This window comes from Lampetra fluviatilis, chromosome 3 (assembly GCF_964198595.1).
Source record: "Lampetra fluviatilis chromosome 3, kcLamFluv1.1, whole genome shotgun sequence".
Classification (NCBI taxonomy): domain Eukaryota; kingdom Metazoa; phylum Chordata; class Hyperoartia; order Petromyzontiformes; family Petromyzontidae; genus Lampetra; species Lampetra fluviatilis.
The window spans coordinates 12403145-12423073 of NC_136277.1; the positions used below are offsets into that span (position 1 = coordinate 12403145).

Consider the following 19929-nt stretch of genomic DNA (forward strand, 5'->3'; position numbering starts at 1 on the left):
TAATGTCACGAGGTGGGGCGTGGCCCGAGTTTCATAATTCAGTGTAGGCGTGGCTACGCACAGTGGGAGTGACGTCACCGCGAGTGGGCGTGTCATGGTGGTGGTTGGGGGGCGTGGCCATCTCCTCTCTCTTTATAGAGGTGGGCCCGGGGTGGGCGTGGTCATTGTCGAAGTAGGCGTGGCGTCGGGCGGAAGTTGGCGGAAGTAGGCGTGGTTAAGCGGCGGCGGGCGGAAGTAGGCGTGGCGTCGGGCGAAAGTGGGCGGAAGTAAGTGTGGCCAAGCGCGTCGTCGGGCGGAAGTGGGCGTTGACATGTGGCGACGTTCACGCCCCCCTTCCCACCACGTGACTCGAGCCGGCCGGTCACTTAGCTGACTTGGGTTGACAGGTTGTTGGCGCGGCTTGATTGAAGCTTCCGTTAGTTAGTTAATTAGTTAATCAATAAGCGACGGTGGTGGTGGTGGTGGTGGTGGGGGGTGGGGGTGTTTAACTTTCCTTTATTTTGTTTCTCTCTGGCCGCAATCTCCGGCGATGCTGCGGCCGAGGACGATTTGCCGCTTGGCTGCGGTGCGGCGGATTATGACGATGACGACGACGACGACGACCAGGCCGCGGTCGGTTCAACTCCAGTCCCAGGTGTGGTGGTGGTGGTGGTTGGGTGGTGGTGGTTGTGGTGGTGGTGGTGGTTGTGGTGGTGGTGGTTGTGGTGGTGGTGGTTGTGGTGGTGGTGGTGATGGTTGGTTGTGGTGGTGGTGGTGATGATGATGGTTGTGGTGGTAGTGGTTGTGGTGGTGATTTGGTGGTGATGGTTGTGGTGGTGGTGATGGTTGTGGGGGTGGTTGTGGGGGTGGTTGTGGAGGTGGTTGTGGTGATGGTGATGGTTGTGGTGGTGGTGATGGTTGTGGTGGTGGTGGTGATGGTTGTGGTGGTGGTGATGGTTGGTTGTGGTGGTGGTGGTGGTGGTTGTGGTGATGGTTGGATGTGGTGGTGGTGATGGTTGGTTGTGGTGGTGGTGATGGTTGTGGTGGTGGTGGTTGTGGTGATGGTTGGTTGGTGGTGGTGATGGTTGTGGTGATGGTGATGGTTGGTTGTGGTGGTTGTGGTGGTGGTGATGGTTGGATGTGGTGGTGGTGGTGGTGATGGTTGGTTGTGGTGGTGATGGTTGGTGGTGGTGGTGGTGATGGTTGTGGTGGTGGTGATGGTTGTGGTGGTGGTGATGGTTGGTTGTTGTGGTGGTGGTGATGGTTGGATGTGGTGGTGATGGTTGGTTGTGGTGGTGATGGTTGTGGTGGTGGTGGTGGTGGTGATGGTTGGTTGTGGTGGTGGTGATGGTTGGTTGTGGTGATGGTTGGTTGTGGTGGTGGTGATGGTTGTGGTGGTGATGGTTGTGGTGGTGATGGTTGTGGTGGTGGTGGTGATGGTTGTGGTGGTGATTTGGTGGTGGTGATGGTTGGTTGGTGGTGGTGATGGTTGTGGTGGTGGTTGTTTGGTGATGGTTGTGGTGGTGGTGATGGTTTGTTGGTTGGTGGTGGTGTTGTTTGGTTATGGTGGTGGTTGTTTGGTGGTGGTGATGGTTAGTTGTGATGGTGGTGGTCATGGTTGGTTGGTTGTGGTGATGGTTGGTTGTGGTGATGGTTGGTTGTGGTGATGGTTGGTGGTGGTGATGGTTGTGGTGATGGTTGGTTGGTGGTGGTGATGTTTGGTTGGTGGTGGTGATGGTTTGTTGGTTGTGGTGATGGTTGGTTGTGGTGGTGGTGGTTGGTGGTGGTGATGGTTTGTTGGTTGTGGTGATGGTTGGTTGTGGTGATGGTTGGTTGTGGTGATGGTTGGTTGTGGTGATGGTTGGTGGTGGTGATGGTTGTGGTGATGGTTGGTTGTGGTGGTTGTGGTTGGTTGGTGGTGATGGTTTGTTGGTTGTGGTGATGGTTGGTTGTGGTGATGGTTGGTGGTGGTGATGGTTGTGGTGATGGTTGGTTGTGGTGATGGTTGGTTGTGGTGATGGTTTGTTGTGGTGTTGGTTGGTTGTGGTGATGGTTGGTTGTGGTGATGGTTGGTTGTGGTGATGGTTGGTTGTGGTGATGGTTGTGGTGATGGTTGGTGGTGGTGATGGTTTGTTGGTTGTGGTGATGGTGGTGGTGATGGTTGGTTGTCGTGATGGTTGGTGGTGGTGATGGTTGTGGTGATGGTTGGTTGTGGTGATGGTTGGTTGTGGTGGTGGTGGTGGTGGTGGTTGGTTGGTGGTGATGGTTTGTTGGTTGTGGTGATGGTTGGTGGTGGTGATGGTTGTGGTGATGGTTGTGGTGATGGTTGGTTGTGGTGGTGGTCATGGTTGGTGGTGGTGATGGTTGTGGTGATGGTTGGTGGTGGTGATGGTTTGTTGTGGTGGTGGTGGTTGGTGGTTATGCAACACGCGTCTCTCTGTACCCCGTAATGCACCAAATGACCTCTCACGGTCGTTTTAAAAGTTTTCTTAATCCGCTCCAGAAGTATCCGCTGGTGTGGTGAGGGGTGTGTGGGGGGTGGGGGAGAGGTTGAGGGCGGGCCCTGCAACAACAGCGGTGGACATTCCACGTTACTGTGGCGGGAGACCGGTAAATAACTTCCAATGGTGACAGGAATGACGTGATGTGAGTTAGCGGCCGCGCGATTTTGTGTATTTTGTTTGTAATCGTCGATTACAAACAAAAAAACGAGTGGGCGCTTGCGAGGTTAATCGACATTGGTTGCCCTCTGGGCGGACTCGTACCCCGCCATGGTAATGTGGAGTTGCCACACTGGCACAGCAACAGTAAGTAATATTAAAACAAAAACTTTTTTAAAAACACGCTTTAATGAAATGTACTAGTAATGGAAGAACTCCACGACTCCAGGAAGTGGCCCCGAGGCTTGCCACAACGTAAGGGGGCCGTGGTGATTTACAGCCAAAGTCAGTTTTGAGCGTGGACAATTAGAGCCAAGCCGAAACATAACATGTAAAAAATAATATTTCAAAATGTTTTTTTATGATAGAATATCGTTTTGTCATCAGTGTGACATAAGTATACCAAGTTTTGCAGTCGATAGCACATTGGGAAGTGGGTTAATTTGAGTTACAAGATTTGAGCATACGACAACGACAACAACAGTGAGTTAATAGAAAGCGTGTAAAAAGAGCAATCAAAATGTTTTTTTATGATAGAATATATTATTGTCATCAGTATGACATAAGTATATCAAGTTTGCAGTCGATGCCACATTGGGAAGTGGGTTAAATTTGAGTTACAAGATTTGAGGATACGACAACGACAGACAGAGTGAGTTCATAGAAAGCGTGTAAAAAGATCGTTTAAATTTCGTATTTATTTTTAATGATAGAATATTGTCATCAGTAAGACATAAGTATATCAAGTTTGCAGTCGATGCCACATTGGGAAGTGGGTTAAAATTGAGTTACAAGATTTGAGGATACAACAACAACAGAGTGAGTTCATAGAAAGCGTGTAAAAAGATCGTTTAAATTTCGTATTTATTTTTAATGATAGAATATAGTAATGTCATCAGTAAGACATAAGTATACCAAGTTTGCAGTCGATGCCACATTGGGAAGTGGGTTAAATTTGAGTTACAAGATTTGAGGATACGACAACGACAGACAGAGTGAGTTCATAGAAAGCGTATAAAAAGATCGTTTAAATGTTGTATTTATTTTTTATGATAGAATATAGTCATCAGTAAGACATACGTATACCAAGTTTGCAGTCGATACCACATTGGGAAGTGGGTTAAAATTGAGTTACAAGATTTGAAGATACAACAACAACAGAGTGAGTTCATAGAAAGCGTGTAAAAAGGTCGTTTACTTTATTTCTTTATTTTTTATGATAGAATATAGTATTGTCATCAGTAAGACATAAGTATACCAAGTTTGCATTCAATACCGCATTGGGAAGTGGGTAAAAGTTTATTTACAAGATTTGAGGATACAACAACAACAGAGTGAGTTCATAGAAAGCGTGTAAAGAAATTAGCTATTTGGTGTTTGGACATCATAACACCTCCTGTGTTATATTGCCAGAAAGGGTAAAACCCCCGTATTCTTCTAATATTTGTTTCACTAAAGATGCAGGTTTTTTGCCCCCAACCTCCCCACCTATCCCACCTTTGTGATACGAGACCCACCCAGTGTGTTTACCGTGCGGTGCGATATACAGGATAACAAATATATGATTTTTATTTTGTGGTATATTATTTTTATTGTGTTATTTTTCTACCCACGTGACTTTACCGAAAGAACCAAAGCGTATGGATCCCTGCAGTCACGAAAGTTTCAAATCAAGAACTGATAGTGCCATAATTTAAGCGTTAACATTGTATTTGAAGCCCCCCCCCCACTCAGGAACAAGACGGCGTGACCTCTGTGCCAGTGTAGGGACCCAGCGTGACGCCGATGGGAGCTCACGACATTTCCTCTCCCCCCCCCCAACACACACACACACACCCCTCCCACCCGTATCGATGTCAAGATTATTTCTCTCAGACATTCCTGGATGTTGACGTGCGCGTGTGCGTGTGTGTGCGTGTGTGTGCGCTCATGCGTGCGTGTGTGCGTGCGTGTGTGTTTGTGTGCGCGTGTGTGTGTGCGCGTGTGTGTGCGTGCGTGTGTGTGTATGTGCGTGCGTGCGCGCGTGTGCGCGTGTGCGCGTGCTTGCGTGTGTGTGTGCGTGTGTGTACCGTTCCGGCCTTCATAGGTGCTCGCTAACAGCACTTGCCCCTACAGTCTGTTAAGGCTATACGGGGATCTTTGTCTTTGTGCGTGCGTGTGTGTGTGCGTGCGCGTGTGTGTGTGCGTGCGTGTGGGCGTGTGTGTATGTGCGTGCGTGAGTGTGTGCTTGTGTATGTGCGTGCGTGCGCGCGTGTGCGTATGTGCGCGTGTGTCCGTGCGTGTGTGTGCGTGCGTGTGTGTACCGTTCCGGCCTTCATAGGTGCTCGCTAACAGCACTTGCCCCTACAGTCTGTTAAGGCTATACGGGGATCTTTGTCTGTGTGCGTGTGTGTGTGTGTGCGTGTGTGTGCGTGTGTGCGCGCACGGCACAGTAGTTGACACGGGAGGGGGCGCACAGGTGGTGCATTGGGCCAGTAGTCATCTCACTCTGTCCACCCCATGGCACCACCTGGGTCTGTTCCGTGACCGTTCCTGCCGGCGGGCGTTCGACACTTCACGTGGCCTTAACGTGCACCTAGCCTGGCACAGACTGCCGTGGTGACGTCGCCGCCACTGAGTGGCGAATGGCGGTTGTTGTTGTCGCCTCAAAGTGCACCTAGCCTGGCACAGGCTACTGAACAGTCGGAGGCAGTCGCCCCTCCAACAACAACGGAGGGCAGAGGAGCGACGCTCTCACAACAACGAGCCGAGCGGCTAAAACGCAGCAAGTTGTGGCACAGTAGCGGGCACAGGTGGGTCTGTCCCGTGACCTGTCAGCGAGCGTGGTAGCCTCAAAGTGCACCTGGCCTGGCACAGACGCCGTGGTGACGTCACCGCCACTTCGTGGCGAATGGCGGTGTATTGGTATTGCCAAAAGCGTTAATAATAATAGCCGGGGTTTTACCTGTGTTGTACCGGGAGCGGTGGCGCAGTGGTTAGCGCACTGCGTTACGAACCCACCTGCCCCCCCAACTCCACGACCAACAACAACCAGTAGCGAATATTTGAACCGGTTCTGAGCCTCCACTTAGGTCGACTCGGCCTCAAATGGAGTGCTTGTTGTGGTGTCATAGGTGCTGCTACTCACTAACGGGGTTTACCCCGAAAAGTAGTTTTAATCTTTCTCTTTTGTGTATGTGTGTATGTCAGTATCACTACGTGTATGTCTGTCTGTGTGTTTGTCTTTGATCTGTGTGTGTGTGTCGGTATGTATGTATGTGAATGTGTCTGTGGCTACCTCTGTGTCTGTCTGTGTGTCTCTCTCTCTGTGTCTGTATGTGAGTTTCTCTGTTTGTCTCTGTGTATATATCAGTGCCTCTGTGTGTGTGTCTCTCTCTGTGTGTCTCTCTCTCTGTGTGTTTGTATGTGAGTGTCTCTGTGTGTGTCTCTCTGTCTGTCTGTGAGTGCCTCTGTGTGTGTGTGTCTCTCTGTGTGTCTGTATGTGAGTGTCTCTGTGTGTGTGTGTGTCTCTCTCTGTGTCTGTATGTGAGTTTCTCTGTCTTTGTCTCTGTGTATATATCAGTGCCTCTGTATGTGTGTGTCTCTCTGTGTGTCTGGATGTGAGTGTCTCTGTGTGGGTGGGGAGCGGTAGTGAAGCGTTTAGCGCGCTGCGCTATGAACCTGGCGACCCGGGTTCGATTCCCGCTCACGGCCAACACCAGTGACGATTATCTGAACCGGTCCTGGGCCTCCCCTAGGTCGACTCAGCCTGAAATGAGTACCTGGTGCGGTGTGTAAACATCACCACTGGGGAGACAAAGGCGGTCGGGCGTGGTGCTGGCCACCCACCCCCTCGTGTACCGTTCCGGCCTTCATAGGTGCTCGCTAACAGCACTTGCCCCTACAGTCTGCTATGGCTATACGGGGGATCTTTGTTGTCTCTGTGTGGCACTGCGCTCGCCACAACCGTCTGTTAAAACGCTACACGGGGATCTTTGTCTTTATCTGCGTGCGTGTGTGTGTGAGAGATCACCCCCAACAGTCTACAAACCAACACGGGGACGTCTACGCGTGTGAGCCGTCCGTGCGTGCCCAGCACTTGCCCCGACTCCCCTGCGCGTAGACTACATGGTGGGAGGACATGCGTCTATATCGTATGTCTCCGTGCCTTTGTGGTCCCACTCCTCCAGCGGGCCGCTTCCGGAGAAGCCGGTGATCCGGCGGTGACGGCGGCGGCATCTCCGTCGTCGTCGCTCGCCGAGCCGCACGACTACAGCCTGCCCAACGGCAGCTGGACGGAGCGCACGCTGGCGCTGTACCAGGCGTACCTGGCGCGCACGCCCCAGGGCGGAGGCTCCGGCTGGGAGAGGGTGCCCTCCTACAACCGCACTATCCTGCACGAGACCAGTGAGCGTGGGGGGGAGGGGGGGAGGGCAAGGACACCTAAAACCACGAAGCTGCTTTTTATGTAGCGGGCGTAGAGGCGTAGCGGGTGACATCACGTCACGCGCGCCCTCGGAGAGAGCGGCATCGTCGCGGGTCGTGACGTCATGTTCCTCAGGGGGCTATTTAAAGGGGGACCCGGGATGTGACCGGGGTTCGTCGGGGGTAGGAGTGGGGAACTCGGGGTAGTTGGTCCTCACACGAGGCCAGGGGAGGCTACTCCGCCCGAACGGCCGAGGTTGGAGGTGGTCCCGGGGCAGGGTGGAGAGCCGCGTTGGACGGGGTGTAGGGATCCCAGTCCCCTGTCCCCTATTGGCTAGGGGGGTTTTTGATCCGGCGTAAGCCCTTCAATAAACGTGGCGTGAGCCCCTAACGTCAACCTGCCTCGGGGTCGTGAATTGCACCTCGACACAGGTAACGGTTAAATTTCGATTGAAAGCTTCTTTCGTGACTGCAGGGATTCATCTTCTTGGTTCTTTCGGTAAAGTCACGTAGAAGGGAAGTAATAAAATAATTCTCACGACGTTTCGGCCACAACGCAAGCGGCCGTCCTCAGGTGAAAACCAGGTCTGTCGAGGCGACAGCGTCTGATAGACCTGGTTTTCACCTGAGGACGGCCGCTTGCGTTGTGGCCGAAACGTCGTGAGAATTGTTTTATTATGTTTTATTTGTATTATTTTATTACTTCCCTTCTACGTGACGACTTTACCGAAAGAACCAAGAAGACGGGTAACGGTGTCGAGCCGTGCTTCGTGATGCCCTGTGGGGTTGTAGACTCGGGACGGAGGAGGCCAGGGTCGAACATTCAGGGCTGCTTGAATGTTCACGTCAACGTCCGCACTACTCTCCGTTTCGTCGCGAGTGCTCGCTACGCCCCGTCTCTTAGCCCTCTCTCCCGGCTCCCTCGGCCTTCGTCCAGGTTACCTCGTGCTCTTCCACCCGTAGCCTCCTGTGTCTCTCCGGCCCAGGAGCCTTTCTACCTGACTCTCCTTAGGTCTCTCACCCCTCCTCTTCCATCCAGGTTCCCCTTTATCCCCTTAGCCCAGGCTCCTCCCTTTTACCTGGTTCTCCTCCTTCTACCTGCCCCCACCCCCCCACTAGTAGATGTCTCACTCTGTCTACTGACCCTCCCCCCCACTACCTGCCCCCCCCACTAGTAGATGTCTCACTCTGTCTACTGACCCCCCCCCACTACCTGCCCCCCCCCACTAGTAGACGTCTCACTCTGTCTACTGACCCCCTCCTACCTGCCCCCCCCCACTAGTAGACGTCTCACTCTGTCTACTGACCCCCTCCTACCTGCCCCCCCCCACTAGTAGATGTCTCACTCTGTCTACTGACCCCCTCCTACCTGCCCCCCCCCCCCCCTAGTAGACGTCTCACTCTGTCTACTGACCCCCTCCTACCTGCCCACCCCCCACTAGTAGATGTCTCACTCTGTCTACTGACCCCCCACTACCTGCCCCCCCCCCACTAGTAGATGTCTCACTCTGTCCACTGACCCCCCTCCTACCTGCCCACCCCCCACTAGTAGATGTCTCACTCTGTCTACTGACCCCCTCCTACCTGCCCCCCCCCACTAGTAGATGTCTCACTCTGTCTACTGACCCCCTCCTACCTGCCCCCCCCACTAGTAGATGTCTAACTCTGTCTACTGACCCCCTCCTACCTGCCCCCCCCCCCACTAGTAGATGTCTCACTCTGTCTACTGACCCCCACTACCTGCCCCCCCCCCACTAGTAGATGTCTCACTCTGTCTACTGACCCCCTCCTACCTGCCCCCCCCCACTAGTAGATGTCTCACTCTGTCTACTGACCCCCTCCTACCTGCCCCCCCCCCCACTAGTAGATGTCTCACTCTGTCTACTGACCCCCTCCTACCTGCCCCCCCCCACTAGTAGATGTCTCACTCTGTCTACTGACCCCCTCCTACCTGCCCCCCCCACTAGTAGATGTCTCACTCTGTCTACTGACCCCCTCCTACCTGCCCCCCCCACTAGTAGATGTCTCACTCTGTCTACTGACCCCCCTCCTACCTGCCCCCCCCCCCCACTAGTAGATGTCTCACTCTGTCTACTGACCCCCCCACTACCTGCCCCCCCCCACTAGTAGATGTCTCACTCTGTCTACTGACCCCCTCCTACCTGCCCCCCCCACTAGTAGATGTCTCACTCTGTCCACTGACCCCCTCCTACCTGCCCCGCCCCCACTAGTAGATGTCTCACTCTGTCCACTGACCCCCCTCCTACCTGCCCCCCCCACTAGTAGATGTCTCACTCTGTCTACTGACCCCCTCCTACCTGCCCCCCCCCACTAGTAGATGTCTTACTCTGTCTACTGACCCCCCTCCTACCTGCCCCCCCCCACTAGTAGATGTCTCACTCTGTCTACTGACCCCCTCCTACCTGCCCCCCCCCCACTAGTAGATGTCTTACTCTGTCTACTGACCCCCCTCCTACCTGCCCCCCCCCACTAGTAGATGTCTCACTCTGTCTACTGACCCCCCTCCTACCTGCCCCCCCCCACTAGTAGATGTCTCACTGTGTCTACTGACCCCCCACTACCTGCCCCCCCCCCCACTAGTAGTCGTCTCACTCTGTCTACTGACCCCCTCCTACCTGCCCCCCCCCCACTAGTAGATGTCTCACTCTGTCTACTGACCCCCTCCTACCTGCCCCCCCCCCCACTAGTAGATGTCTCACTCTGTCTACTGACCCCCCCCACTACCTGCCCCCCCCACTAGTAGATGTCTCACTCTGTCTACTGACCCCCCACTACCTGCCCCCCCCCACTAGTAGATGTCTCACTCTGTCTACTGACCCCCTCCTACCTGCCCCCCCCCCCACTAGTAGACGTAGACGTCTCACTCTGTCTACTGACCCCCCTCCTACCTGCCCCCCCCCCCCACTAGTAGATGTCTCACTCTGTCTACTGACCCCCCCACTACCTGCCCCCCCCCACTAGTAGAGGTCTCACTCTGTCTACTGACCCCCTCCTACCTGCCCCCCCCCACTAGTAGATGTCTCACTCTGTCTACTGACCCCCCACTACCTGCCCCTCCCACTAGTAGATGTCTCACTCTGTCTACTGACCCCCTCCTACCTGCCCCCCCCCACTAGTAGATGTCTCACTCTGTCTACTGACCCCCCTTCTACCTGGCTCCCCCACCAGCAGACGTAACGGCATAGCGGGTAACGGCATAGCGGGTAACGGCATAGCGGGTAACGGCATAGCGGGTAACGGCATAGCGGGTAACGGCATAGCGGGTAACGGCATACCGGGTAACGGCATAGCGGGTAACGGCATACCGGGTAACGGCATAGCGGGTAACGGCATAGCGGGTAACGGCATAGCGGGTAACGGCATAGCGGGTAACGGCATAGCGGGTAACGGCATACCGAGTAACGGGATACCTCTGCAGCAATCTACGTAGCTTCTTTTTCAGAAGCGACCCGGCCACGAATGAGAGCCCGCCGAAGCAGCTCGTCGCCGTTGTCGTCGTTATAGCAGAAGCCGAACAACTCGGAAACGGGTGACGTCGATTCTAAACGTGGAGGGGACAAAGCCGGAGGACCCCGAGAAAAATCCACGCGGCCACGGGGGAGAGAGAAATATACAGCAGCAGCAGGCGTCAGGGGTCGTGATCGAACCCACGACCTCCTGTATACCAGGCGAGGGCGTTAGCATCTCCCAGCCACCGCGTGTTGCCTAACCTGGCAGAGGAGCAGAGGTCGCAAACGGGTTTTGATTCCTTACCCGTACCCGTACCCGGCCGCACCAGGGTCGCAAACGGCTACCCGTACCCGGCCGGGTACGGGTAGCCGGGTATCGGGTAGGGTACGGGTATCGGGTAGGGTACGGGTATCGGGTAGGGTATCGGGTAGGGTATCGGGTAGGGTACGGGTATCGGGTAGAATACGGGTATTGGGTAGAGTACGGGTATCGGGTAGAGTACGGGTATCGGGTACCCGGTTGCGACCTCTGCAGAGGAGTTCCGTGGCCCCGTCAATACCTCCCCTCCATCATCACTCACTACCCCCCCCCGCCGTCCCTCCACGTACCCCCCCCCCAACCCACCACCACGCCCCTCCCCCCCCACCCCCCGTGCGCGTGTCCCATCTCAGAGTACCGCGCGCGTCCCCGCAAGCCGCGGCCGGAGCGTCTGCTGACACGCAACACGGATGTGGTGGGCGCCGGCTTCGAGTACGCCGCCTTCCACAGCGGCGGCGAGCGACGCACCGTCTGCATCTTCCAGCCGGGGCCGCTGCTCGAGGGCTTTCCTGGGTGCGTGTGTGTGTGCGTGTGTGTGCGTGTGTGCGTGTGTGCGTGTGTGGTGTGTGTGTGTGCATGTGTGGCGTGTGTGTGTGCGTGTGGTGTGTGCGTGTGGTGTGCGTGTGTGCGTGTGTGCGTGTGTGGCGTGTGTGGTGTGTGTGTGCGTGTGTGTGGGTGTGCGTGTGCGTGTGTGCGTGTGTGTGTGCGTGTGTGGTGTGTGTGTGGCGTGTGTGTGTGCGTGTGGTGTGTGCGTGTGTGTGTGCGTGCGCGTGTGCATGCGTGTGTGCGCGTGTGCGTGTGTGTGTGCGTGTTTGTGGGTGTGTGTGTGTGGTGTGTGCGTGTGTGCGTGTGTGTGTGTGTGTGCGTGCGTGTGTGTGTGCGGGTGTGTGTGCGTGTGTGTGTGGGTGTGTGGTGTGTGCGTGTGTGGCGTGTGTGTGTGCGTGTGGTGTGTGCGTGTGCGTGTGTGTGTGTGTGTGCGTGTGTGTGTGCGTGCGCGTGTGTGTGCGTGTGTGTGCGTGTGCATGCGTGTGTGCGCGTGTGTGTGCGTGTGCGGGGAGCAGTGGTGTAGCAGCTAGCGCTACGCTCCGCTACAAAACCCGGCGACCCGGGTTCGATTCCCGCTCACGGACAACGCCGGCGAGGATTATCTGAACCGGTCCTGGACCTCCCCTAGGTCGACTCGGCCTCAAATGAGTACCTGGTGCGGTGTGTAGTAAACATCGCCACTGGGGAGACAAAGGCGGTCAGGCGTGGCGCTGGGCACCCCACCCACTCGTGTGCCGTGCCGGCCTTCATAGGTGCTCGCTAACAGCACTTGCCCCTCCAGTCTGTTAAGGCTATACGGGGCATCTTTGTGGTGGTGATATTGTTGAGATATTGGTTCGATTCCTGCTCACGGGCCAACCAGTGACAATTATTTTATTATTTTCCTTCTACGTGACTTTACCGAAAGAACCAAGAAGATGAATCCCTGCAGTCACGAAAGCTTTAAATCGAAACTGATTTTTGTTGTTTAGTTTGTTGTTTGTTGCCTTTCCCCCGCACCTCCGATTAGCACCGTAGGCTACGTACGGTTCGAAAGCAGTTCCACGTACGTACGTCCGCCCCTTGCCCTCCCTCATCCTGCCGACGCCCCCCCCACTCTCCCGCCCCCCGCTCGGTGTCTCCCCAATCACAGCTTGGTCCACGGCGGTGCTCTGGCCGCGCTCATCGACGGGATAGCCGGCACCTGCGCACGCAAAGTCGCCGGGAGGATCATGACGGCGAACCTCAACATCGACTATCGGAGGTGCGTGTTGTTGCAGCCCGCCCGTCTGCTCGCCCGTCAGCCCGCCCGTCAGCCCGCCGATCAGCATATCGGGCGAACCGCGTGTTTTTAACGATCGATCGTTCGTGGCCGGTCGCCATCGCGAGCTATTGCACACGCTCAACTCGCGGTAAGCACGGTCTGGTTAAGGCTACACGGCGGGGGACCTTTATCTGTGTGTCTGTGTGTATGACCGGCTCCAGAGGTCTCGCTCCGAATCGGTCGAGCGGCAATATCTTTTCATCGGTTGCGTAACGCTGTGTGGAAGCTACCTGGTCTGTCGCTCCGCACGAAGCTTCAAGTCTTCTCGGCCACAGTCATTCCCTCCCTTCTATACGCTTGCGAAACGTGGACCCCCCTAATGGAGTATCTTCGCCGGTTGGAAACATTTAGGCTGGCCTGCCTACGATCCATCTTGGGTTTAACCAGGCTGGATTGTGTGAGGAGCTCACAAATCCTTGAAAGATCTGGGCAAAGTCCCATCGGTGAGCTCCTCCGGCAGGCAAGTCTGCGTTGGCTGGGTCATGTAGCCCGCATGCCCAGCCACCACATGCCTAAACAGCTTTTGTTCGGCCGGATCGAGGGGGTTAGACGGGCGCGGCACGGGCTAGAGTAGAGATGGAGTGATGTGGTACAAGAGGACGTGGAGCTGAGTGGACTTGCCGATGACTGGTACCAGCGGTGTCAAGATCGGCCTCTGTGGAGGAGGCTCGTGAAGGACGCTACTGGGCAGTTGGAGGCAGTCGCCCTCCAACGACAACGGAGGGTGGAGGAGCGACGCTCACAACAACGAGCGGAGCGCCGGGTGGCTAAAGCACAGCAAGTTGGTACAGAAGGGGGCACAGGTGGTGCATCAGCCAGTCATCTCGGTCATCTCAGTCAGTCGACCCGTGGCACCTGGGTCTGCCCCGTGACCTCCTGCCAGCGGGCGTTCGACACTTCACGTGGCCTCAACATGCACATGGCCTGGCACAAGCGTCGTGGTGACGTCACCGCCACTTAGTGGCAAATGGCGGTTGTTGTTGGGTGGGAAGCGGTAGTGTAGCGGTTGGCGTGCTATGAACCCGGCAACCTGAGTTCGATTCCTGCTTATGGCCACCACCGGTGACGATTATCTGAACCGGTCCTGGGCCTCCCCGAGGTCGACTCAGCCTCAAATGAGTACCTGGTGCAGTGTGTAGTAAACATCGCCACCGGGGAGACAAAGGCGGTCGGGCGTGGTGCTGGCCACCCACCCCTTCGTGTGCCGTTCCGGCCTTCATCGGTGCTCGCTGACAGCACTTGCCCCTACAGTATGCCAAGGCTACACGGGGGATCTTTGTCTTTGTGTGTCTGTCCGTGCTGCAGCCCCGTGTCCCTGAGAAGCACGGTGCTGCTGGACGCCCACGTCACCAAGGTGGACGGCAGGAAGGTGTTCACGACGTGCCGCGTGCTCTCGCACGACGAGAGCACCGTGCACACCGACTGCACGGGTAGGTGCAGCACACGCAGCAGTACGCGGAGTACGTGCAGTTGTGCAGCACGCAGTGTGCGCTCGGTACCCGCAATACACGCAGTACGCACACGCAGTATGCACACGCAGGACGTACAGCACTCAGTATGCAGTACGTGGAGTACGTGCAGTATGCGCAGTGCGCAGTACGAGCAAACAGTACGCTCACACACAAACAGTACGCACGCGCAGTACCCACATGCACTACGAACACACGCACGAGGAGTACGCGCACACGCGCAGTACGCACTCGTGAGCAGTGAGCACACGCAGCACTCGAAACGTAGTACAGTAAAAGCTTGGATTGCGAGCATAATTCGTTCCGGAAACGTGTTTTATAATCCAAAGCACTCGTATATCAAAGCACTCGTACATCAGTTGTGATCACGTGACGCTCGGCAGACAAAGCGTATAGTACGTACTGCTCGTATTGCAAGACCTCGCTCGTTTATCAAATTAATATTAATTAAAAAAATTAGCTCGTCTTGTAAAACACCCGCAGACCAAGTTACTCGCATTCCAAGGTTTTACTGTACTTGAAACGCAGTACTTGAAACGCAGTACGCGCACACAGTACGCGCACTCTACTCTACTCTATTTAGAATGTATATGGCACTCTGTCCAGGGTACGTACAAGCGCACAAACACGCTCGCAACAACAGCCGCCAGTCGCCACTCAGCGACGGCGATGTCATTTTAGTGGCCAGCAGAGCGCGACATTTGTACCGCCTGAACGTGCCGCTGGCATCGTGCGCACGAATAGGTTCGCCGCCATAAATAAACAAAACAATTATTTTTATTTTGCCAGGTAAGGCCCACCGAGCTACGTGGCTGTTTTTTTTTGCAGACGCGACGTGGCCATCGCAAGTGACTGCTCAACCAAATCACGTGGAAACTTGTAGCCGAATATTTGAAACACGTGACGTCGATTCTAAACGCGGGGGGAAAAACCAGAGGGCCCGGACAAAAATCTAACGCGACCACGGGGAGAGAGAGAGAGGGACACGCAAACTCCAAATATACAGCAGGCGTCAGGGTCGGGATCGAACCCACGACCTCCTGCACACCAGGCGAGGTAGTTAACATCTCCTAGCCACCGTGATGATGATGAGAGAGAGAGACACGCAAACTCCAAATATACAGCAGGCATCAGGATCGGGATCGAACCCACGACTTCCTGCACACCAGGCGAGGTAGTTAACATCTCCTAGCCACCGTGATGATTATGATGATGAGAGAGACACGCAAACTCCAAATACGCAGCAGGCGTCAGGGTCGGGATCGAACCCACGACCTCCTGCACACCAGGCGAGGTAGTTAACATCTCCTAGCCACCGTGATGATGTTGATGAGAGAGACACGCAAACTCCAAATATACAGCAGCAGGCATCGTCAGGGGTCGGGATCGAACCCACGACATCTTGTATGACCAGTCGAGGTAGTTAACATCTCTCCATAACTACCATCGGCACCAGAATTGAATTACCATCGCCAGCATTAATAGCAACGCAATCATCATAACCACCGACACCACTGTCGTTGTCAACACGTCGCTGTTAATCCAAGCATTGTAAACCAAAAAGGCAACGGCCGATATTCGTCACGAAGTGTCGTTGACGTCATCACGGCGCTCGTGCCCGGCTAGGTGCATTTTGAAGCTGTCACGTCACGCGTGGAGGGCTCGCTGCAGGGCTCGCTGCAGGGCAGGAGGTCACGGGACAGGCCCGGGTGTTGCGGGTTACCCGCTGCCAAGTTGGCACAGCTGACACACACACACACGCAGAGTCACAACAACCATCTCGCCCTGTGTGTAGTGCTGTTAGCGAGTAGCAGCAGCACCTATGAAGGCCGGCACCGTGGCACACGAGGGGCTGAGTGGCCAACACCACGCCCGGCCGCCTTTGTCTCCCCGGCGGCGATGTTTACTAGACACCGAACCAGGTTACTCATTTAAGGCCGAGTCGACCTAGGGGAGGGGGGCCCAGGACAGCTTCAGACAATCGTCACCGGTGTTGGTGGCCGTGAGCGGGAATCGAACCCGGGTCGCTCACGGCACTAGAGATAACGACGACAACGCTACGATCGCCGTTGATGTTTCCCCGTGCTCCCGGTCTGTCCGTTGCCCCCGCAGCTCTGTTCATCCTCGTGGACGAGGCGAAGATTCGACAACTCAAGGAGATTTTCTTCCAGAACGAAGGACGTCAAAACACGTAAACCACCCCTCGCCCCGCGACCTCCTTGGGACCTTGAGATGCAGCGATAGCGGTTACCCCCCCCCCCGTCTCCCCCACCCTCCCCCATCATCTAAGGGGGAAAAATCTATATAATGAAATGTAATAACACTGGTCAACAAAAAAAAACATTTTTTTCTAGCCTGGGCTTTTGCAGCTGTTTTAGACTAATTTCACAGGGTGCTGATTCCAAATCTGATCTCAGATTTGCTCTGTCACATCTCATTTTTAAATCCTTTATATTAAGTTCACTTGCTTGCGCACTTACGACCGTGCAAATCTTTCGGTAGTTTTTTAACCCACTTCCCGTGATCCAATCGAGCTGACATTTTGCACACAGACTCGTTGTGCGTGACAATTAATTTTCGTGAAAAAAAAATTCAAAAATTTTCCACTTTTTAGGAAACAAAAAAAATTCATATTTTATTTAAAATACCAATGTGATAAAAATGAAACTCTTACTCAAGAAAAACAGAAATGAATAATAAAATAAAACCGATGCCACGCATATAAAGGATTTATAGTGAAAAACTTTGTTTTTACGGGTTAATTTTTTATGCTATCGGCAATATTTCATATCTCAAAAAACCTGATGTGATAGACAAAAACTAATGCCAGATTTGGAATCAGCATTAAAACCGTTGGAATACCTTATGCCAGAAAAAGTGTGTTGACCAGTGTTATAGAAGAATGGAAAGTGGTGCGGGCGATGAAAAGTAATATATAAATGTGACGAAATTTTAAATTTCGATTTAAAGCTTTCTTGACTGCAGGGATTCATCTTCTTGGTTCTTTCGGTAAAGTCACGTAGAAGGGAAATAATAAAATAATAAAATAATAAAACATAATAAAATAATTCTCATGGAGAAGTAGGCGAGAATTTTAGTTTTATTGTTTTATTTTATTTATTTTATTATTTCCCTTCTACGCGACTTTACCGAAAGAACCAAGAAGATAAACGAGTTTAACTTTTAAATAAATAAATTGTCAAAAAAAAGTGTTGGATTTGTTGCCAGAAAAAAGGGGGAAAACCCCCCTATTTTTAATTTAAAAGGGTAAAAAAAACAATTATCATATTTTGCTACTGCAAAGGAGGTTCCAATGTTCTTGGTTCTTTCGATAAAGTCACGTAGAATGGAGAAGACAGAGTCTGAATAAAGACTCTTGTCTTCTCGACAGACCTGTTCTTCACCTGAGGACGGCTGCTTGCGTTGTGGCCGAAACGTCGTGAGAATTATTTAATATGTTTTATTTTTATTATTTTATTATTTCCCTTCTACGCGACTTTACCGAAAGAACCAAGAAGATGAATCCCTGCAGTCACGAAAGCTTTAAATTGAGGTTCCAATGGTGAAATAAATTCTCGTCGTCATCCCGATCGATCGGCGCAATCCGATCTTACGCCCCATTCCGTGCCGGTTCCGCTCAGAGTCTTCACGAAAAACGCCGGATTGTGTGGCGACGTGGAAGAAGTTGCCGGAAGCGTTTGAAGGGACGCGGCGGAGCATGAGGGACTGCACGAACGACTACGCCAAAAACAAGATGAGACGCGGGGTGGTGGGTGGTGGGGGGTGGGTGGGTAAATTATCGTGGATTTTTATTTTTGTTGTTGGGACCTGAATTTTCTTCTCGAATATCGTGATTATGTTTCTTCTTATATTTCTATTTCTTCTACTTCTTCTTCTCCTACTTATATTTCTTCTACTTCTACTACTTCTACTACTTCTTCCCCCCCACCCTCCCGCCCGAATGTGTCAAGCAGTGAATATCGTCCACTCGGTTCTTCACGCTCCCGTTCCCGCTACAGTGACTGGGGTGCAGGGGTGTGGCTGGGGGCGTGGTCAGGGGCTGGGGGCGTGGTCAGAGGCTGGGGGCGTGGTCAGCGGCTGGGGGCGTGGTCTGGGGTGCAGGGGTGTGGCTGGGGGCGTGGTCAGGGGCTGGGGCGTGGTCAGGGGCTGGGGCGTGGTCAGGGGCTGGGGGCGTGGTCTGTGGCTGGGGGCGTGGTCTGGCTGGGGGCGTGGTCTGGCTGGGGGCGTGGTCAGTGGCTGGGGGCACTTTTCAGTGGTGCACTTTACATGACCCCGTATATTTATCGCTGATCAATGTATTTTTTTGCGAGTGAATGTTCAAGTTGTACAATAACGATATTAAAAAACGGCACCTTTCGAAGTGGGGGCGGTGCGTTGGCGTGTTCTGGCGGGGCACAGAGGCCTGTGACGGGCCTGGCTTGGCTATGAGAGTCGGTGTTGTGATGTGTGTTTATTTAATGTTGTGACCACGATGGTGGTGGTGGTGGTGTGTTCTTGTGTTTGGCGGAGAGGGAGAACCGAGTTCGATTCCCGCTCACGGCCGCTAACGCCGGGGACGATGACACAATGTAACACGATTTTTGTCCCTGGCTAGTAAGTGTTATTTTTTAAATTGCTTATGCCTAAAAAGTATATAAAATGTCTGCTTTAACACGTGGGCGAATTGCTGGATGAAATTACCAGCGAAACGTCGAACACAAAAACTGTAAATGTTGTGGATTAACTCAACACATCGGTGGGCTAAAGTGGTGAACTATTTTGTTTTTTGTCCAACGTGACACTTTTTTTTTTTGCTGATTGGCCGTGTCGGGTGGTGGAGGGTTACGACGCATTTATAGACAACGCGATCTGACCCAAACACGTTTATTATGATTTCGATTTAAAGCTTTCGTGACTGCAGGAATTCATCTTCTTGGTTCTTTCGGTAAAGTCACGTAGAATGGAAATAATAAAATAATAAAAATAAACAATACAATTCTTATAAGAGTCAGACTCTGTCTACCCGACAGACCTGTTCTTCACCTGAAGACGGCTGCTTGCGTTGTGGCCGAAACGTCGTGAGAATTATTTTATTATGTTTTATTTTTTTCATTTTATTATTTCCCCTCTACGTGACTTTACCGAAAGAACCAAGAAGACGTTTATTATGAGTTATTATGCGTAGAAAATGCCTATTGTTCCGCACAAACTTTGCTTTTGTGACCAGGACTGTATGTGAAGGAGTGACACACACGTACACGTTTTCTCATTGAAAATCGGTACATTTCAAAATATCACGTAGGTGCTGCTTTTGCTAAGTGGGTATCTTGTGTCGTGTTATTTAATAAGTTAATTAATTCGCGCGTGTGTCAGTGTGCATCAAGGGGGCCAATGGCACCCTTTCCCATTAGAAGTATATCGAATGCGTGCCCGGTTTTCCGATTTCGTTCCCATGACGTACGCACGTGCGTACGTCATGGGAACGCAACCGGAAAGAAAAACCGAAATAAAATAACGGCACCGGGGGGGGGGGGGGGGGTGGCGGTCATTCAAAGAATGCCGCCACCTCCCCGAGTGAAATGAATGCCGAGTCGTTCGCCCCGCATCTTGCAGAACGTTGCCGGAAACGGGAGAGGGGGCGGGAGGAGGGTTTGGTGATTCGACGTAAATCAGGAGGGGCTATTGCTGGATAACAAATAAAACTTTCGCGTGTGAACATCCCCCCGTGTGTGATTCTCTGTGGGTGGGTCTCGTTGCGCGTGATGATGGCACAGCAAAA

General features: G+C 53.3%; 1 protein-coding gene across 1 annotated transcript; it reads left to right on the forward strand.

The window, feature by feature from the left end:
• Positions 1-331: 331 nt before the first annotated feature.
• Positions 332-18243, forward strand: LOC144952955 (acyl-coenzyme A thioesterase THEM4-like). Its single transcript, XM_078883445.1, has 7 exons — positions 332-634; positions 6809-7025; positions 11186-11345; positions 12511-12621; positions 13987-14111; positions 16263-16341; positions 17792-18243. The coding sequence occupies exons 1-7, from the start codon at positions 530-532 to the stop codon at positions 17850-17852; spliced, it is 858 nt and encodes a 285-aa protein (XP_078739571.1). The 5' UTR covers positions 332-529; the 3' UTR covers positions 17853-18243.
• The last annotated feature ends 1686 nt before the right edge of the window (positions 18244-19929 follow it).

What these genes read in the sequence shown, in the direction of transcription:
- LOC144952955 (XM_078883445.1), top strand. Translation starts at nt 530, where the DNA reads ATGCTGCGGCCGAGGACGATTTGCCGCTTGGCTGCGGTGCGGCGGATT. An exon ending in CGGTTCAACTCCAGTCCCAG is followed by an intron (nt 635 to 6,808) that starts GTGTGGTGGTGG and finishes CCACTCCTCCAG; the next exon opens with CGGGCCGCTTCCGGAGAAGC. An exon ending in AACGAAGGACGTCAAAACAC is followed by an intron (nt 16,342 to 17,791) that starts GTAAACCACCCC and finishes GGTTCCGCTCAG; the next exon opens with AGTCTTCACGAAAAACGCCG.